The 16029-nt window shown below is 47.9% G+C and overlaps 1 protein-coding gene across 1 annotated transcript; it reads left to right on the top strand.

The window, feature by feature from the left end:
* The first annotated feature begins 853 nt into the window (after nt 1-853).
* On the top strand, nt 854-4958 carry CDK3 (cyclin dependent kinase 3). Its single transcript, XM_059485757.1, has 7 exons — nt 854-981; nt 1882-1959; nt 2302-2422; nt 2915-3085; nt 3501-3602; nt 4230-4433; nt 4833-4958. The coding sequence occupies exons 1-7, from the start codon at nt 854-856 to the stop codon at nt 4956-4958; spliced, it is 930 nt and encodes a 309-aa protein (XP_059341740.1).
* The last annotated feature ends 11071 nt before the right edge of the window (nt 4959-16029 follow it).

Here is a 16029-nt window from a genome sequence, read left to right as displayed (position 1 = left end):
TTATTTTAATCTCATTTTCTGCCAGCTATCAAGTCAATGATTAATTCTCCCTCAAGGACATCTTCCAAAAGGCTGACTGAGCAGCACAACCCATGTTGGGGAGGTTCAAGGGACAATTGTGCAAGACAAAATAAAAAGGGGAAAAAAGGACAAAAAATAAAAAAAACTCCACACACAACATAAAAACCCCCCAAAAAACCCAATAAAAATCCCCCCAAAAAATCCCCAACAAAAAACTACAAACCAAACCAAAAAACCCACAACCAAAAGCCACCAAAAAACCACCAAACCCAAAAAAACCCAAACCAAAAACGCCCTTTCACCCCCCCAAACCAACCAAACAATAAAAAAGACATTTCTGCTGGATGTTTGCCCTCAGCATGTCCCAGCAAGCCATAATTATGAACCCAATTACTCCACCGATGCCCAGCACTGTGCAGATGGAGCGGGAGAGCTTCCCTGGGCCCTGTGCAGTTCATGCTGCTTTTCCTGAGGCCCCAAAGTACATCTTTACATCAATTTTCCTCAATTTTTGGCTGTAGCCAGCACACTGCACAACGTGGGCAGCAGAATAACCAGCTCTGGGCGGCTCTGTGTAGCTCTGTCCACCTGAAGCTCCTCAGAGCCCACCAGGCCGCCCTGTCCACCCACAGCTGCCCCAGGCAGGTCCCTGAGGGCTCCTCAAGGCTGAGGGAACACCAAGGTGGGACCCAGACCCCGGCAGCACCTCAGGGAACACCCGGAGGGCTCAAACACTTTCCCCACATTCCCCTTTTTGTTTCCCGCTTTTTTCCCTCCCCTCAGAGCACGGTGCCGGCCGCCACCAGTGCCGTCACCAGGCCGAGGCAGCACCATGGAGGCCATCCAGGCGTCATTCCAGAAAGTGGAGAAGATTGGGGAGGGCACCTATGGCGTGGTGTACAAGGCTCGCAACAAGCGCACGGGGCAGCTGGTGGCCCTCAAGAAGATCCGCCTGGACGCGTGAGTGGGGCAAAGCCCTGGGCCTGCCATGGTGCCAGGCCTGTGCCCAGTATGGTGTGAGAGGCACAGAAAAGACTCACATGAGGGGAAAAATGGTCTCTAGGATTAAAATAATCTTGTGTACTGTGGCATCAGGAAAGGCAGAGCCAAAGGGAGTGTTGTCTGGAGGGCTTGGGGGCTCTGTGTCTCATGGGCATTACAGCTGTGTGGGTCCACAGGGAAGACCCCAACTTTTAGGTGATCTAAAAAAGGGCTGATTTAACCCTTTGCTGGGCCAGCAGCTCAAAATCTTTGAGTATGAGTGTTTAGGGCCTGACCTGGCACCACTTGGCCCCGGGTCCACAGCACACGGCAGGGGGAAGAAGCTGCCATGTTGTGAGGTAATATCTCCCTCAGGGCTGTGCTGTGGGGGTCAGGCAGGGTCAGCCTTGGACCTTCAGGGTGGGACTGAGCAGGTAAAAGGTTATTTCTGTTCCCCTGGGTCATCCCTGAGCTGTATGCACAGTGAGGGGGGTCTGCCTGGACTGGGAGCCAATATGCCCCCCACAGTGGCCCCTCAGCATGGGAGAGGTGGCTGCCTGAGGGGTGAAGAGCTTTCATTTCACCCCCCACCTCCAAAAAGAAAGACCTAGGTAATTAATACATTATTGCTTCTCTAAATGCACCCTTAGATGCTTCCAAAGAAGCTGGCCCAAGGCTTGCATGTCTAGGTCATCCCCTCCCTCTCTTTGCCCACAGCTCCATTTCCTCTGCCTCACCCCAGCCCACCCCAGTCACTGCTGCACCCCAAACTCAAATGCTCCCTTGGGGTACAGTGGAAGAAGGAAGGGACACAGAGCCCCATTGGTCTGTGGGATCCCCGTGGGTTATGGGGTGCAGTACAGCCTGTCTCTGCCACAGGGAGTCAGAGGGTGTCCCCAGCACTGCAATCCGAGAAATCTCACTGCTGAAGGAGCTGAAGCACCCGAACATAGTCAGGTAAGACCTGGATGCACCCTCTCCACCAGCTCATCCATTAGCTCCTGCTCTGGAAGCAGGCAGCAAGGGTTTTTTTTCTGTCATTCCCCAACTGTATAGCAGGACCAAAATGCACAGGAAAATGCAGGAATCCCTTAAACTTCCCTGGCTTTCAGCAATACCTCATGGGTCTGCCACTTCACCAACACACTGCTGCTGCCCCATACAAGATTCTGCCCTTAAACTGCCCCTCTCTTCTTCAAAGGACCAGCAGAGCAGAGGCATGCGTGGGAGGAGGGATGTTTGGGTATTTGCAGAGGTTTGGAGCAGATATTGAAGGGAGACCCTGTACTTCTTTTACAGGCTCCTGGATGTCATACACAGCCAGAAGAAGCTCTATATGGTGTTTGAATATCTGAATCAGGACCTGAAGAAGTACATGGACTCATGCCAAGCTGGAGAGCTTCCTTTAAGCTTGGTCAAGGTACAGCGTGGAAGGAATGCCAACAGGCAGGGCAGACAGCATGTCCCTGCTGCCTTCTGCTGGGCAGAGCCATCTCAGAGCTGCTTAGGCTGTGCCTGGAAATGATTCCTCAGCCTCCCAGAACTCAAACACTTCAGCTGGGAAACCCTCATGGCACTATTGCTCAGAAATGTTTATTTCCCAGCAGTTTCCAGGCTCTCCAGCCTACCCTGCTGCAGAACAAAGGAGGGATCTGTTGCTAATTGCCTTTGTAGAGAGTAATGGGTGGGTGGAAGAGAAAAACAGTGCCTGGACCAGAGTCTCTCTGTCCCCACGTGGTGTGGCAGCAGTTTGTGTGCATTGCTGAGTAGTTTATGGGAACCTGATGTTGCACTGTAACAAGGGCTTTCTTCTCATTCAGATCTATAAGAGATCCAAAGTGCATTGGTTCACACAATCCAGAGTTCAAAGTGTTTTCATCATGGCCTTATCTGAAATCTCTTCTCTCCTCAGAACTACCTTTTCCAGCTGCTGCAGGGTGTGAGCTTCTGCCACTCGCACAGGGTCATCCACAGGGACTTGAAGCCACAGAACTTGCTCATTAACGAAGCAGGAGCAATCAAGCTGGCTGATTTTGGACTGGCAAGAGCTTTCGGGGTCCCCCTACGCACGTACACTCATGAGGTAGTGTTGAGGCTCCCTGAGTGGGGTACAAATCCACAGTGGGTGAACAGGAGCAGCACAAGTTGCTCATCCATAACAGAGGCATAGCCATGGAATGTGCTCTTAACCTCACCTGCAGCTAAGGGACCTCCATGACCCCACAAGGTGTGCTGACTGTCTGCTGGAGCCAGGCTGCCAGCTGGGCTCCCACCTTCTCTCCACAGGGTACACTTAATTTGTTCCAGAGTGTGTAATTGAAGAATGTTCTGTTAATCCCAAGCTTTCAGGCACTAAAGTGTCTGTTAATTCAGCAAGGCCTTAGCATGCTCTGTACAGATTTGTACAGTCACTGCATTACAGCTGAGAAAGGAGGGTCCCACCCCTCTGGTTTCATCCAGGGAAAGCAGACACAGTTTGTTTGTGGGTTCCTTTCCAGGTGGTGACTCTGTGGTACCGAGCCCCTGAGATACTGCTGGGATGCAGATACTACTCAACCCCTGTGGATATCTGGAGCATTGGCTGCATCTTTGCAGAAATGGTAGGATGGGTTTAAATAATCTCTTTCATGAGCCAGAGGAGGCAGCTGCAGTGGGAAGGAAGGATGAAATACAGAACATCTGGGATACTGTGTTCCCACCCTGTCCTGGGTTTGCTTTATGGAAAGTCCACCCTAAGGGTTAGCTGGTCCTTATCTCAGAAGGAAATCTACCACCCTGGGGGCCTGGCAGAAGTTCCAAGTACACTGGAACATGATGCCTCTCCTTGCAAAAGGGGTAACTTCAGCCTTACTGCTGCAGCATTTTGACCTTGGGAGGAGATGACTCTTCCAGATGTCCCCATGGTGGGCTGCAGAGAACAAGCACTCTCGTGGCATGACAGATTGGATGTCCTAGGGATCCATACTCCCCTTGGAAGAGCTGTGGTTAGCCCTGCAGTATAATAGCACTTTTTCCCAAAGTCCCTGAGCTGCAGAGCAGGGAGGAGGGAGCTGGCCAAGAGTGGGAGCAAGCAGTCAGGCATCTGTGATGTTCCCAGTCACTGCATTGCAACTGCCCTGGTCGGTGCAGGTGTTTGCACCTGCTGGGACAGAGGGCTGCTTGCAGCAGGAAATAGGGCACACAGCTGATGGAAAGGTGGGAACTGGCCTTTTCTTTTCTTCCCCCAGATGACCAGGAAGGCCCTGTTTCCAGGGGACTCTGAGATCGATCAGCTCTTCCAGATCTTCCGCACCCTGGGCACTCCCACCGAGGTGACCTGGCCTGGTGTCACCCAGCTCCCTGACTACAAGGGCAGCTTCCCCCGGTGGCCAAGGAAGGAGATGAAGGACATCGTTCCAAACTTAGATCGAGATGGGAGAGACTTACTGACGGTGAGTGAGGGCTCAGAACAGGGCTTGGGGATAGACAGGATGTTTTCAAACTGGGTAAGGATAAGGAATAGGGATATTTGAGATTTAATTATCTGGAAGTGCAGCTGATCTGGGTTGAATGCTCACCTCTGACATTGCAACAGCACCAAATCATGGAACAGAGCTCAGTCTTACTCTAAAGAAAGTCTGTCATTGCACGTTCCTCTAGGAACCACTGCACTGGGAGTCAAGGAACTCTTCTTACACAATCCCCAGAGTAACTTCAGTTGTGGGTGACTCCTGGAGCCCAGAGAAGGAAAAAGGCAGGACCAACATCAGCAACTGGGCCCAGCTGTGTGCAGGTGCAATCACTCACCCAGTTTTTAAAATCCTAAATCTGCTGGGTTTTTCTCTTGGCAGCAGTTGCTCCTGTATGATCCCAGCAAGCGCATCTCGGCCAAAGCAGCCCTCAGCCACCAGTACTTCCTCTGCAGAAACTCTGGGAGCCCTGAGCAGCGACCTGTGCTGCGGAGAGACTGCAGATGAGAGGACACAGCTCTCCCCAAGCTCTTGCACCTCCAGGTAGCCCTGCAGATGTGGTCTGGGGCACTTAGCAGGGGCCTGGCTGGAACCCAGGGTCCTGCTTCTCCTGAGGAGCCTGCAAGGGGACGTTCTTGGCATTTAGAGACTTTCAGTCTGTTGCTGGGGGAAAGTTTGGGTTACAGCCAGGAGAGCTGTTTTGAAGAGGTCATGTGCAAAAGGTGGGGGTAATTTATCAGTATAAACCACTGAAATATAGAGAAGAGAGCATTTCTCTGAGGTTTGTCTTTCCACTAGTAAGCTAAGGTGACACACAGTGATTTCTATCCCCAGCTCTGTTGGTGGCAGTTGCTGGCACCAGGGAAGGGGGACACTTCTCTGCTCAGCCCTTTGCTGCTATCAGCCAGGCTTCTCAGCACTGGACAAGCTGTTTAGTCTGAGCTCTTTAACACAGCTGATATCCTGCCCTTTCACAAGCTGAAGAACACTCTCAGGTGTCTTAGTTTGTGCCTTAGCTGTGACCAGGAGGCCAGAGGATCCAGTTAGCATAAAGCAGATCCACTTAGGATAAAGCACTTGGTGCATATGACTGGAAACAGGGAGCAGCTAAAACACTGGCTTTCCATCATCATTCCAGATGTAATACTGTTTCCTTTGCTTTATTGCCTTGGAAATGTTTTTGCTGTTCAAATGTTTGGGGGATTGTCTCTGACTCTTGGTGTGGTGTTGACATCCTCATTTCTTTTTCTTCAGTATAAAATAAATACTTGTCATTTGTTCAGAAACCTTGGTGTTCATTGTTTGGCAAAGCCCATCTGGCTGATAATGCATGACAGCCTGGCTGGTCCCTTTTTCCACAGAGTCTTTCTCCCTTCCTCACGTCCTGCACTCTTTCTTTTATCTTTTCCAGCCCAAATCCTTGGCAGATGCAGAGATGTGCTCTCAGTCCTGTCATGGAACTGGTACCAAAAGCGTTAATCCAATTTCTGCTGTGCCTGTGTACTTTTAGCAAAGAAACAGGGTATGCAGGAGCTGCTTTCTCATCAAGGACAGAAGGAAGATAAGGGGAAGACATCTGCCTTAGGAATGCAGCTATAGCCAAAACAAGATTATAGAAAAAAACTGAACCTGGGAACATGGGGAAAGTTTTATGGTAATGAACAATTATAATACCCACGCAGTGACTGTATATAAGCAATGAACTTGCAGTGAATGGTGTGCACACCAGGTGGAGCTTATCCCCCGTGCACCAGGCCTCTGATAACTTCTTAACACTCCTTGGGTGTTAAGGGGTTTTATTTTACCCACTTTTTGGTGAATTCTGGTGACAGTTATTGGCCACCCAGGTAGGAGCTCACCTCTGAGCCTCGACGGATCTGCAGTCGACAGATCTCCAGCCGGCACCGAGGGGTTCTCGGGGAGAGCCTCAGCCTCAGACCGTCAGGGGCTCGAGGCAAGATCCCTGCGGTGAGTGAAGGCATCGTTTAAATTGTTTATCTTGGGGTGATTGACGAGGGGTACGAATCCCCTCACAGAGTTACTGGTGAGGGGTCTGAGTCACCCAACAGGGGTCAAGTCCCTGGGAAAGCTCACCATCCAGGGTTTTGAGTCCCCAGGGCTACTGGGGCTTCCAGTCCCTCAGGACTAGGGGGTTCCAGTTCCCTCCGAGGGGGTCCCCTGGAGCAGGAAACTTAAAGCACTGGTGTAGCTGGCCGAGAAGAAAAAAAAAGCCAGGCTCCTAACACCGGAGCCAAAGCATTGCTGTACTTGCTTTTGTGGTGGAGTTTGCTTCGACACTCTGAATTCTTTTTGGTCTCTGGCAGTGTGCGTGTGTGTGTGTTGATTTCAGTTTGCCGGCCTGTAAGATCAACACTGGGACGTCCGTGATACAAAGCTCGTTAAGGAAGAGTGTTGAAACTTAACTGACTGTTGGCGTTTCGAAGCATTCGGGGTGTGCTATCGGTTATTGATTTGTTTTCTGTGCGCGCCGCTGAAATCGCATTTGTGGACGCCAAGCGCCCTCTCGTGCCAGTGCACCCCGGATTCCCGGGCGGGCAGGGGCACCCCCAGCTGCAGCTCAGCCGTTCCCCCGCCGGGATCTTGGCTCGGGCAGGAGGAGCAGAAGAGAAGAAACCCAGCAGACTCGCAGCACAGCAGCCCTGCCCCGGCCCGGCGGGTGCTCGCCTGCTCCAGCGCCAGCCGCCTGGGCAGCATCACCCGCCCGCTTCAGCCCAGAACCAGCCGGGCACTCCCCGCACCCAGGTAATCGCTGTACTCGCTTTCCAGCCGCTGTTATACACTTGTATCATTGAGTATGGGGGCGGTCTGTTCTAAAACTAGAGTTGGAAATGAGATCCCGAATTCTCCATTGAAATGTGTATTGAACCGCTGGGAAAAGATAGGGGGAGGCTCGCTACTGAAATCCAAACTAATCCAATACTGTAACCACTGGTGGCCGCTGTATAAACTGGACAATGAGGCGAAGTGGCCGGAGAACGGCACCTTAGATTATCACACCATGTTACAGCTGAGGCTGTTTTGTAGAAGAGAGGAGAAGTGGAGTGAGATGCCTTACGTAGATCTGTTCTTTACTTTAAGAGACCATCTGGAATTGCAAAGGGGGTGCCTGCCCAGCCTGTCAAACCCTCTCATGCTAGCTTTTGGAAAGGAAGGGGAAAAGGATAGGAGATCGAAGCAATATTGCTCCTCTTGTAGTATTGGGCACCACTGTTTGAAATGCCACTGCCGATGGGAGGAGAATGATGTAGAAATGATAGAGGCACCAGGTGCAGGAGACAGGGGCGTAGAGAATTGGGGTGTGCCTGATAAGGGGGAAGCACAAGGAGGGGAGGAGCAGTCAGGGGAGAGGCAAGAGTTAATTTCAAGTCCAGTGGTGGGGAGAACCCAGGGTGAGCAGGAGGTGAGAACACAAGAGGTAGGGGAGCAAGCGGTGAGAAAGCGAGAGGGAGGGGAGCAGGGAGGGAGAAAAAAGGAGGTAAAGGAGCAGGGGGTGAGAAAGCAGGAGGGAGGGGAGCAGGGAGGGAGAAAAAAGGAGGTAGGGGAGCAGAGGGTGAGAAAGCAGGACAAAGGGGAGCAGGGAGTGAGAAAGCAGGAGGGAGAGGAGCAGAGGGTGAGAAAGATGGAAGGAGGGGAGCAGGGTGTGAGAAAGGAGGATGGAGGGGAGCAGGGTGTGAGAAAGCTGCAGGTAGGGGAGCAGGGTGTGAGAAAGCAGGAGGGAGGGGAGCAGGGTGTGAGAAACCAGGAGGGATGGGAGGAGGGCATGAGAAAGCTGGAAGGAGGGGAGCAGGGGGTGAAAAAGCTGGAGATAGGGGAGCAGGAGGTGAGAAAGCAGGAGGGGGATAAGCAGGAGGCCATAGCTCAGCTCTGGACAGGGCTGGGGTCTCACACCCTGGTAGTGGTGAAAGTGCCTTTCTCCCCAGTCGATCTCGAGGCATGGATGAGACTGGCAGGGCCCTACAGAGAAGATCCAGAGAGAGTATCTAGAGTATTTGAAACCATTCTCAAGACCCAGAACCCAGACTGGGGGGTTATACAAGTTCTATTAGATACTCTATTAGACTCCACAGAAAGAGAGATGGTACTCAAGACTGCTAGGAAAGAGGTGGACAGGATAGGTACAGCAGGTGCATTACCAGGAACTGTGGAGGAGCATTTTCCCTCCCAGGACCCCCACTGGAACCCTTATACAAAGGAGGGGAGGGTTTTTCTGGGACAATATCAACAATGGATATTATTTGGCTTTAGACATGCGATGCCAAAGGCAATCAATTGGTCTAAACTTTATGAGGTGAAACAAGAACCACACGAGACTCCAACTGCATTTGTGGAACGCCTAAGGGCGACTGCCAGGAGATACACTAATATTGATCCAGAAAAACCAGAGGAAGCTGTACAGCTGGCTTCCATTTTCATAGGGAACTCAGCACCGGATATTAGAAAGAAGTTACAAAAGCTGGAGGGAGCAGAGTCTCGTGACCTGGGAGAACTATTACAAGTGGCCTGGATAGCTTTTAATAACAGGGGAGAAGAGGAAGAAACCAAGATCCGGGAGAGAGAAAAGGAGAAGGAGCAGAAAGAAAAGAGACGCAAAATTGAGTGGGAGGAGAGAAAAAAGAAATGGGAAATGGAAAGGGAGGGGAGAGAAAAGAAACGGGAGGTGGAAAGGAAAAAACCAGAAAGATGTAGGGATGCAATGCTGAGCGCAGCCCTGCAAAGGGCGCTGTTCAAGCGCAGGACGGAGCGCGGCTCTGCCCGCGGGGCGCTGCAGCCGAACCAGTGCGCGTATTGCAGGGAACTGGGGCACTGGAAACGGGAATGCCCCAAAAACCTGAAACGGCACAAGCTCCCCCAGCTGACCCTCCATCAGGAATGACGGGAACCGCGAGAGAGAGCTCCAGCTGAGCCCCTAGTTACGACAGAGCTGGGGGAAAGAGAAAACTGACTTTCTAAGAGTTTATTTATATTTAAACTATATATATTGACTTATATATATACTGACTATATTATATTATATTATATTATATTATATTATATTATATTATATTATATTATATTATATTATATTATATTATATTATATTATATTATATTATATTATATTATATTATATTATATTATATTATATTATATTATATTATATTATATTATATTCCATTCCATTATATTCCATTCCATTCCATTCCATTCCATTCCATTCCATTGTTTATGACATTATAAATACTTATTTGGTATTAAATGCAAATCATGGAAAATTAAACCAAGAAACTGTAAATGTTGTTGGTGCAACAGGGAAAAAGAAAAACAAACATTCTTTAACCCTGTTAAATTTAAATTTGGCAAATGGTGGATAACACACCAATTTTTATATATGCCTGAATGTCCAGTTCCTCTGTTAGGAAGAGACCTGCTAAGTAAATTGGGGGCAGATTTTGTTTAAACATGGAGAAATACAATTATTGGTGCCCAAGACTAAAGCCATCGAGGCAAGGACTTTTGTGTTACAAGGAACACTGGAACCAGACAATTCTGGAGGAATACCAGAAATAACAGAAAATGCAGTAAACTCTTAACTTGGACCAGTAGAACTCCAGGCCATTCCCAACAAGCTCAGCCTGTAAGTGTTACCCTGAAACCTGGATGAAAACCAGTAAAGCAGAAACAATATCCTTTAAAGTTAGTATCCAGAGGGGAATCAAGAGACTAATAGAAAATTTAGGGGAATTTGGATTATTGATAGAATGTCAGAGCACTCTGATTTTGCCAGTTAAAAAGTCAGGGATGAAGACACAGGTTGGTACAGGACCTATAAGCAATAAATCAAATATTCCAGGATATCCACCCTGTTCTAGCCAGTCCCTTTACCTTATCAACATCCCTTACAGAATATCACCAATGGTTTACAGTAATAGGTTTGAAGGATGCCTTCTTTTGCACACCTCTTGGTAAGCAAAGCCAGGGCATTTTTGCCTTTGAATGGGAAAATCTTCAAACTGGTGGGAAGACTCAACTACCTGGATTGTGTCACCACAAAGATTTAGAAATAATCCAACGAGTTTTGGGAGCCAACTGGCTAAAGAATTAGACACCTGGAAAAAGGAGAACCCTGAAGGGTCCTGCAGTATGTTGGTGATATCTTACTAATGAAAAGTGCATGGAATTGACTATCAGTCTTCTAAATTTCCTAGGCCAAGGAGGTTACAAAGTATTTTGGGAAAAAGCTCAAATCATGAGCTTTTTAGGGCTTGAAATAATACCAGGACAGTGGAAATTGGGAATGGACAGAAAAGAGGCCATCTGCTGAGTACCCCAACCTGCAATTGCCTGAGATTTAACAGCATTCCTGGCTGTGGCTGGATGGTGAAGATTGTGGGTTTTAAATTATGGGCTTTTGGTCAAATCATTGAGCTTTTAAAGGAGGCCCCCAAAGGACCTTTGATTTGGGCTCCTGAGGGTGAAAATTTGTTCTGTCACCTGAAGATGGCCCTGATGTCTGCACCCACCTTAGGACTTCCAGACTTAACAAAGCCCTTTGAGCTTTTTGGGCAGGAATGGCAGCACCTCATCCTCAGAGTTCTGGCTCAGAAGGTGGGAGACTTCCTGTGGGGTGCTTTTCAAAGCAGCTGGACAAGGTCAGCCAGGGATGGCCCCGATGCCTGTGAGCTGTGGCTGTCACTGTTCTCCTCATCCAAGAGGCCAGGATATTGACTTTGGGACAAAAGATAGCAGTGCATACTTCACACACCATAACCACTGTGTTTGCCAAAAAAGGGGGCACTGGCTTTCCCCAAGGCACATGCTGAAATATCAGAGTGTTCTAGTGGAGCAAGAAGATGTGGAGTTGAAAGTAACCACAGTGGTAAATCCAGCCCAAGTCCTGAACATCCCAAAGCAAGGAGAAGAGCAACTGACCCTCCATTACCCACACACTATTGAGCAAGTTCATGTAAGCTGACCAGACCTACAAGATGCACCAAGTGAAGATCCAGAATTCTTTGCAGAAGGAGGTGGCTTGGTGCAAGATGAAAAATAAAAAGCTGGCTATGCCATAGTGACACCAGCCAATGCCCATGGACACCTCAGCACAGCAGGCAGAGCTCAGTGCTGTGAAGAGCCCTGGAATTGGCAGCAGGAGGAAGAGTAAACATATGGACTGACTCAAAATGTGCTTTTAGAGTTGTTCATGCCCATGGAACCATATGGAAGGAAAGAGGCCTATTAACAGCACCGGGATCTCTGATCAATATACACAAGAGATATTGTCCTTCCCTGATGCCACCCAGTTGCCCAGAGAAATATCTGTACTACACTGCAGGGCACACCAGCACGGGGATTCCCAAATTCTTGTAGGAAACAGATTTGCAGATAAATCTGCACAAGAGGTTGCACAACGAGGCATCCTGGCATTAATACCTAAGAAAGCTGTTTCACTTCCAGGAGTATAGCCAGGCAGATTTAAAATTAGCAACTTACCTAAAAGCCCAGAATAGAGAGGGTGGATGGCTGATAACTCCCAAAAACCAGATCATAGTCTCACCCCAAGTGATATTGCAAATTGTCAAGGACAAATACCAGCAAACCCACTGGGGCATCAGTGCTATGGCGACTGGTCCAAGGACTCTGATACCAGTGTCCCTATGACAAAAGGTGTCAAGTCTGTTACAGAAAAGTACCTGATATATCTTAAAAATAATTCTTTGATTTCAAAAGGACTGCCTCCATGGATCACTAACAGAGGAAACACCCTCAGGGATTACTGGCAAATTGTTTTTCCTGAACTGCCACACCAACAACAATACTGGTATCTCCTGGTATTATTCATTGGACACCTTTTCCAGGTGGCCAGAAGTTTTCCCCTGCTGCACCAAGGCCAGGAAAGTCACCAAGGTGTTCCTCAAAGAGATCATACCCCGGTCAGGAGTTCCTATTGGGATGTCACTGATAGGGGCCCCCATTTTATATCTGAAGTGTTACAGCAACTTGGTAAGCAGTTGGGTATGAGTTGGGATTTACATGCTCCATGGGGACAGCAATCTAGCAGAAGGGTTGAGTGAAAGATTCAAACTTTAAAGAGGCAGATTGGCAAAATGTGTCAGGAAGTTTTCTTAAAATGGCCACAGGCTTGCTGTGAGTTCCCACCAGGCTTGCTGTGAGTTAGAGTACAGCCCCACACTAACCTGAAGGTGAGCCTATATGAACTGATGTTTGGGAGATCATATTCTGCTGCAGCTTTCTCTGGATCTGAGGAACAAATTTGGATTTGGGAAAGAGAACAATATTTAATTTTATTAGGGAATTTTATTAGGGAAACCCTTGAATGAACAAAAAAGGTTTGTCACTCTCTCAGAACCTCTTACCCTAGACACCCCAGTTCACTCATTTCAGCCTGGGGATCACATACCCATGCAGATCTGGAAACCTGAGCCCCTTCAGGAGCAGTGGAAAGGACCTTCTCTGGTTCTCTTGACTACAAGACCAGCTGTGAAAGAGAAAGGAATTAACTCCTGGATACATTGCTCCCAAATTAAGAGGACTCCTGACTCAGACTGAATCGTGGAAAACACCAGACCCTTCCAGCTGAAAATATTGAAGACATCTGTAAAGGAGCAGCAAAATGTATAGACTGATATTTATGGGAATTATTTTATCTTTAGGTGGAGATAAAAGAATTTTTAAATTATTTTAAGTTTTTTAAAAAATAATTTTAAACTATTATGAAATTTTTCTGAAGAAAATTTGAAGAAAATTTAATATTGAAGAGAATTTAGTTTGAAAGTAAATGAAGAAGAAAATTTAATATTGACTTGAATCCAAGGGTTTGGTAAGATGAACAATTTGTCCAGCATTACAGCCTACTTCCCTATCCCCACTTCAGCAGGGGAACCTATTCCTTGGGGAATTATCCCTGTAAATCTGTCAATGGTGATTCAATCTGATAATCTGACTTCACAAAACAGAATGCCCTTAGATCTATTGCTGGCCAAAGAAGAAGGGGGTTGTGGATATTTAAAACTGGATAGAGAATGTTGTGTGTACACATCCCAAATGTAACAGATGATCTCCAGAGACCACAAAATGTGGGCAGTTGCTGAGGGTAGCAAAGCTATCCTGAAACTAATTGGTTCAATAAAATTCTTCAAGGAATAGTGTGATGGTCCCTGACAGGAGGGCTGGCTGGAATACTGGAAATCAGCACAACTGTAATTGTAGTTGTAATAATTATCAGTACTGCTGTTGGCTGTGTTTGCAAAATGATCAGTCATAATCTTGTGGGAATATATCTGTTTCTATATAGATAGAAATCGAGTTGGAACTTATCAAATGGCCTTAAGAAATTTGAGATATTTCAAAGGGGAGAATTGATACTAAAAGGGTTAATCCAATTTCTGCTGTGCCTTTGTACTTTTAGCAAAAAGAAATGGGGCATGCAGGAGCTGCTTTCTCAGCAAGGACCTATTGAATTCCTAAAACATCTGGCTTAGGAATGCAGCTGCAGCCAAAACAAAGCTATAAAAACCCCTGAACCTGGGAGCATGGGGAGGGTTTTATGGTAATGGGCACTTAAAATAAGCAATGCACTTGTAGAGAATCATGTGCACGTTAGGTGAAGCTTATCCTGTAATAAATGATGCCTCTTCTTAACACTACATTGGTGTTAAGGAGCTTTATTTTACTCAATTTTTGGGGAATTTCAGTGACAGAACAAGGGACTGATGGTTCTGCAGCCCAGTGATGTCTCAGTGTGGGGCTGCTTTCCACCTAAGTTGCCACACACTATTTAAGAATTATGTTCTACTTGTTTAAATACTCAAAAGTCACATCTAATTTACAGAAGCCAAACTTCTGCACTCCTGTTTTTAATGCAGGTGCACACATGTGCTCTCTTAATAACGGCAATCTAAAAAAACCAATTTCAGCACAACCTGACAGCTGTGCTTTTGCATCTCATGGCCTCTGTGTGGGGACAGCCAGCTTGGAGGCACATTTGTGTGGATGAATCCATGGAAAGATGGATGAATTCTGCTGTGGGAATCATTTCCCTGCCTTTGCATACATGCTGTAAAGTCAATGCAGTGCTGTTTGCTCTATGCAAACAACGCTCATGTTGTACCAGACAAACTGTTTGCAGAAGAGCTTCCTTTTTGTTTTGTTTTTAAAAGATCTGCAGTAAAAATAAATACCAAGGACATTCATCCAGTCCAGAAACATAAATAAAACACTAGAGCAAACCTAGCCCAAAATTTGAAGCAACTGACTTAACTTTAAACATTTCTTACCAACTCCACTGCCAGCAAAGGGAACAGCAACTGTGTTGAAATAACTGCTCTGGGAAAGGCACAGTGCAGCACCATCACCCTGTGCCTGGGAAGGGAGGAAAAGTCAAAAATCCTACCTGGCTCCTCCTGAGCAACTCACAAGGGTCTGGGGAAAGCCCTGTGGCTGAGTGGTGCTTCCTATGGACACATCAGGACATGACATGAGCTGCTTTCTGCAGATAAGGAGTGTTGGCAGCAAACAAAAGCATTTTTAGTGAGTGCTTTTCAGACTAGACTGAACTGCTCAGTCACCTCATCATCTCTTAACAACTTCACCCAACCCGGGTAAATCCCTCCTGCCATGCACTTAGGGAGCACTTTGTCCAAAGTGATTAACTGCCTGCCTAATTACCACAGCTCCAAGTCTGGTAGTTACAGAGCACTGCCCCAAACCATTAATGACCCCAGAGCAGGGTGAGGAAGGCTGAGCAAACTCACCTGCTGGGCACCTGATTGCTGCTCTCTTTCAGCCAGCCCAGGGGAGCAGAGCCAAGGCACACAGAGGCTGCTCCCAAGGGCTGGGAGCCCAGGATTCCTGGGAGCTGCAGTGCTCCAGGGCTTCTGGGCTGTGCTGGGACAGGATCCTCACCTGGCCATGCTCCTGTGCTTCAGGAGAGCTCCTCCAGTCCATGGCAGCCCAGCTCCAGGGCCTTGCTGCTGATCCAGAGCAGCAGTGTTCTACCAAAGGAAACGGGCTGGGAGTGAGCGGATGCTCTGGGCTGTGTGCAATGGTTTTTCCCTGTTGTAAACCAACAGATTCCCAGCAATCATGGCAGCTGAGATGGCCACAAACAGCAGCCACAGGCCTGACAATAACCAGAGACCCTGCAGAGCCTGGGCCAGAGCCTGGGCAGATCTCAGACTGGAAACCTGCTGTTACAGATTATTAATGCTGGGCACTACCTACCACTAGGAAGGTCATGGGAGCTGAGTGTGCTGAGCCTGCCACACTGGGAACCATTTCTTCCTGGAGCCCAGACTTCAAATTCCAGCTGGGCTATATGGAAATAGAGACTATGCTGCTGGTCTGGTGGGTGAAGAAGGGGGAGAAAACCTCTACTTTTGTGGGTTATTTAGGATATGTTGGAGTTCCTGAATAGCATCAGCTAAAAGAGCCCTTGGGAGAGGGGAAGGAGTAGCTGATATGAATAGAAGGTAATTTTCTCATCCCATAAACCCAGGGGATGCTCCATAATAGGGTAGATACTAGGAAAGAACATTTGGGATATGAGAATTGCTTGTTTC

Source organism: Ammospiza nelsoni, chromosome 19 (assembly GCF_027579445.1).
Source record: "Ammospiza nelsoni isolate bAmmNel1 chromosome 19, bAmmNel1.pri, whole genome shotgun sequence".
Lineage (NCBI taxonomy): Eukaryota > Metazoa > Chordata > Aves > Passeriformes > Passerellidae > Ammospiza > Ammospiza nelsoni.
This window is presented reverse-complemented; position numbering and strand designations above follow the sequence as displayed.

Excerpts from the sequence above, each read along its gene's own strand:
- CDK3 (XM_059485757.1), top strand. The coding sequence starts at position 854 with ATGGAGGCCATCCAGGCGTCATTCCAGAAAGTGGAGAAGATTGGGGAG. Across the intron at positions 982-1,881 it reads AAGAAGATCCGCCTGGACGC|GGAGTCAGAGGGTGTCCCCA; the intron begins GTGAGTGGGGCA and ends TCTCTGCCACAG. Across the intron at positions 1,960-2,301 it reads AAGCACCCGAACATAGTCAG|GCTCCTGGATGTCATACACA; the intron begins GTAAGACCTGGA and ends CTTCTTTTACAG.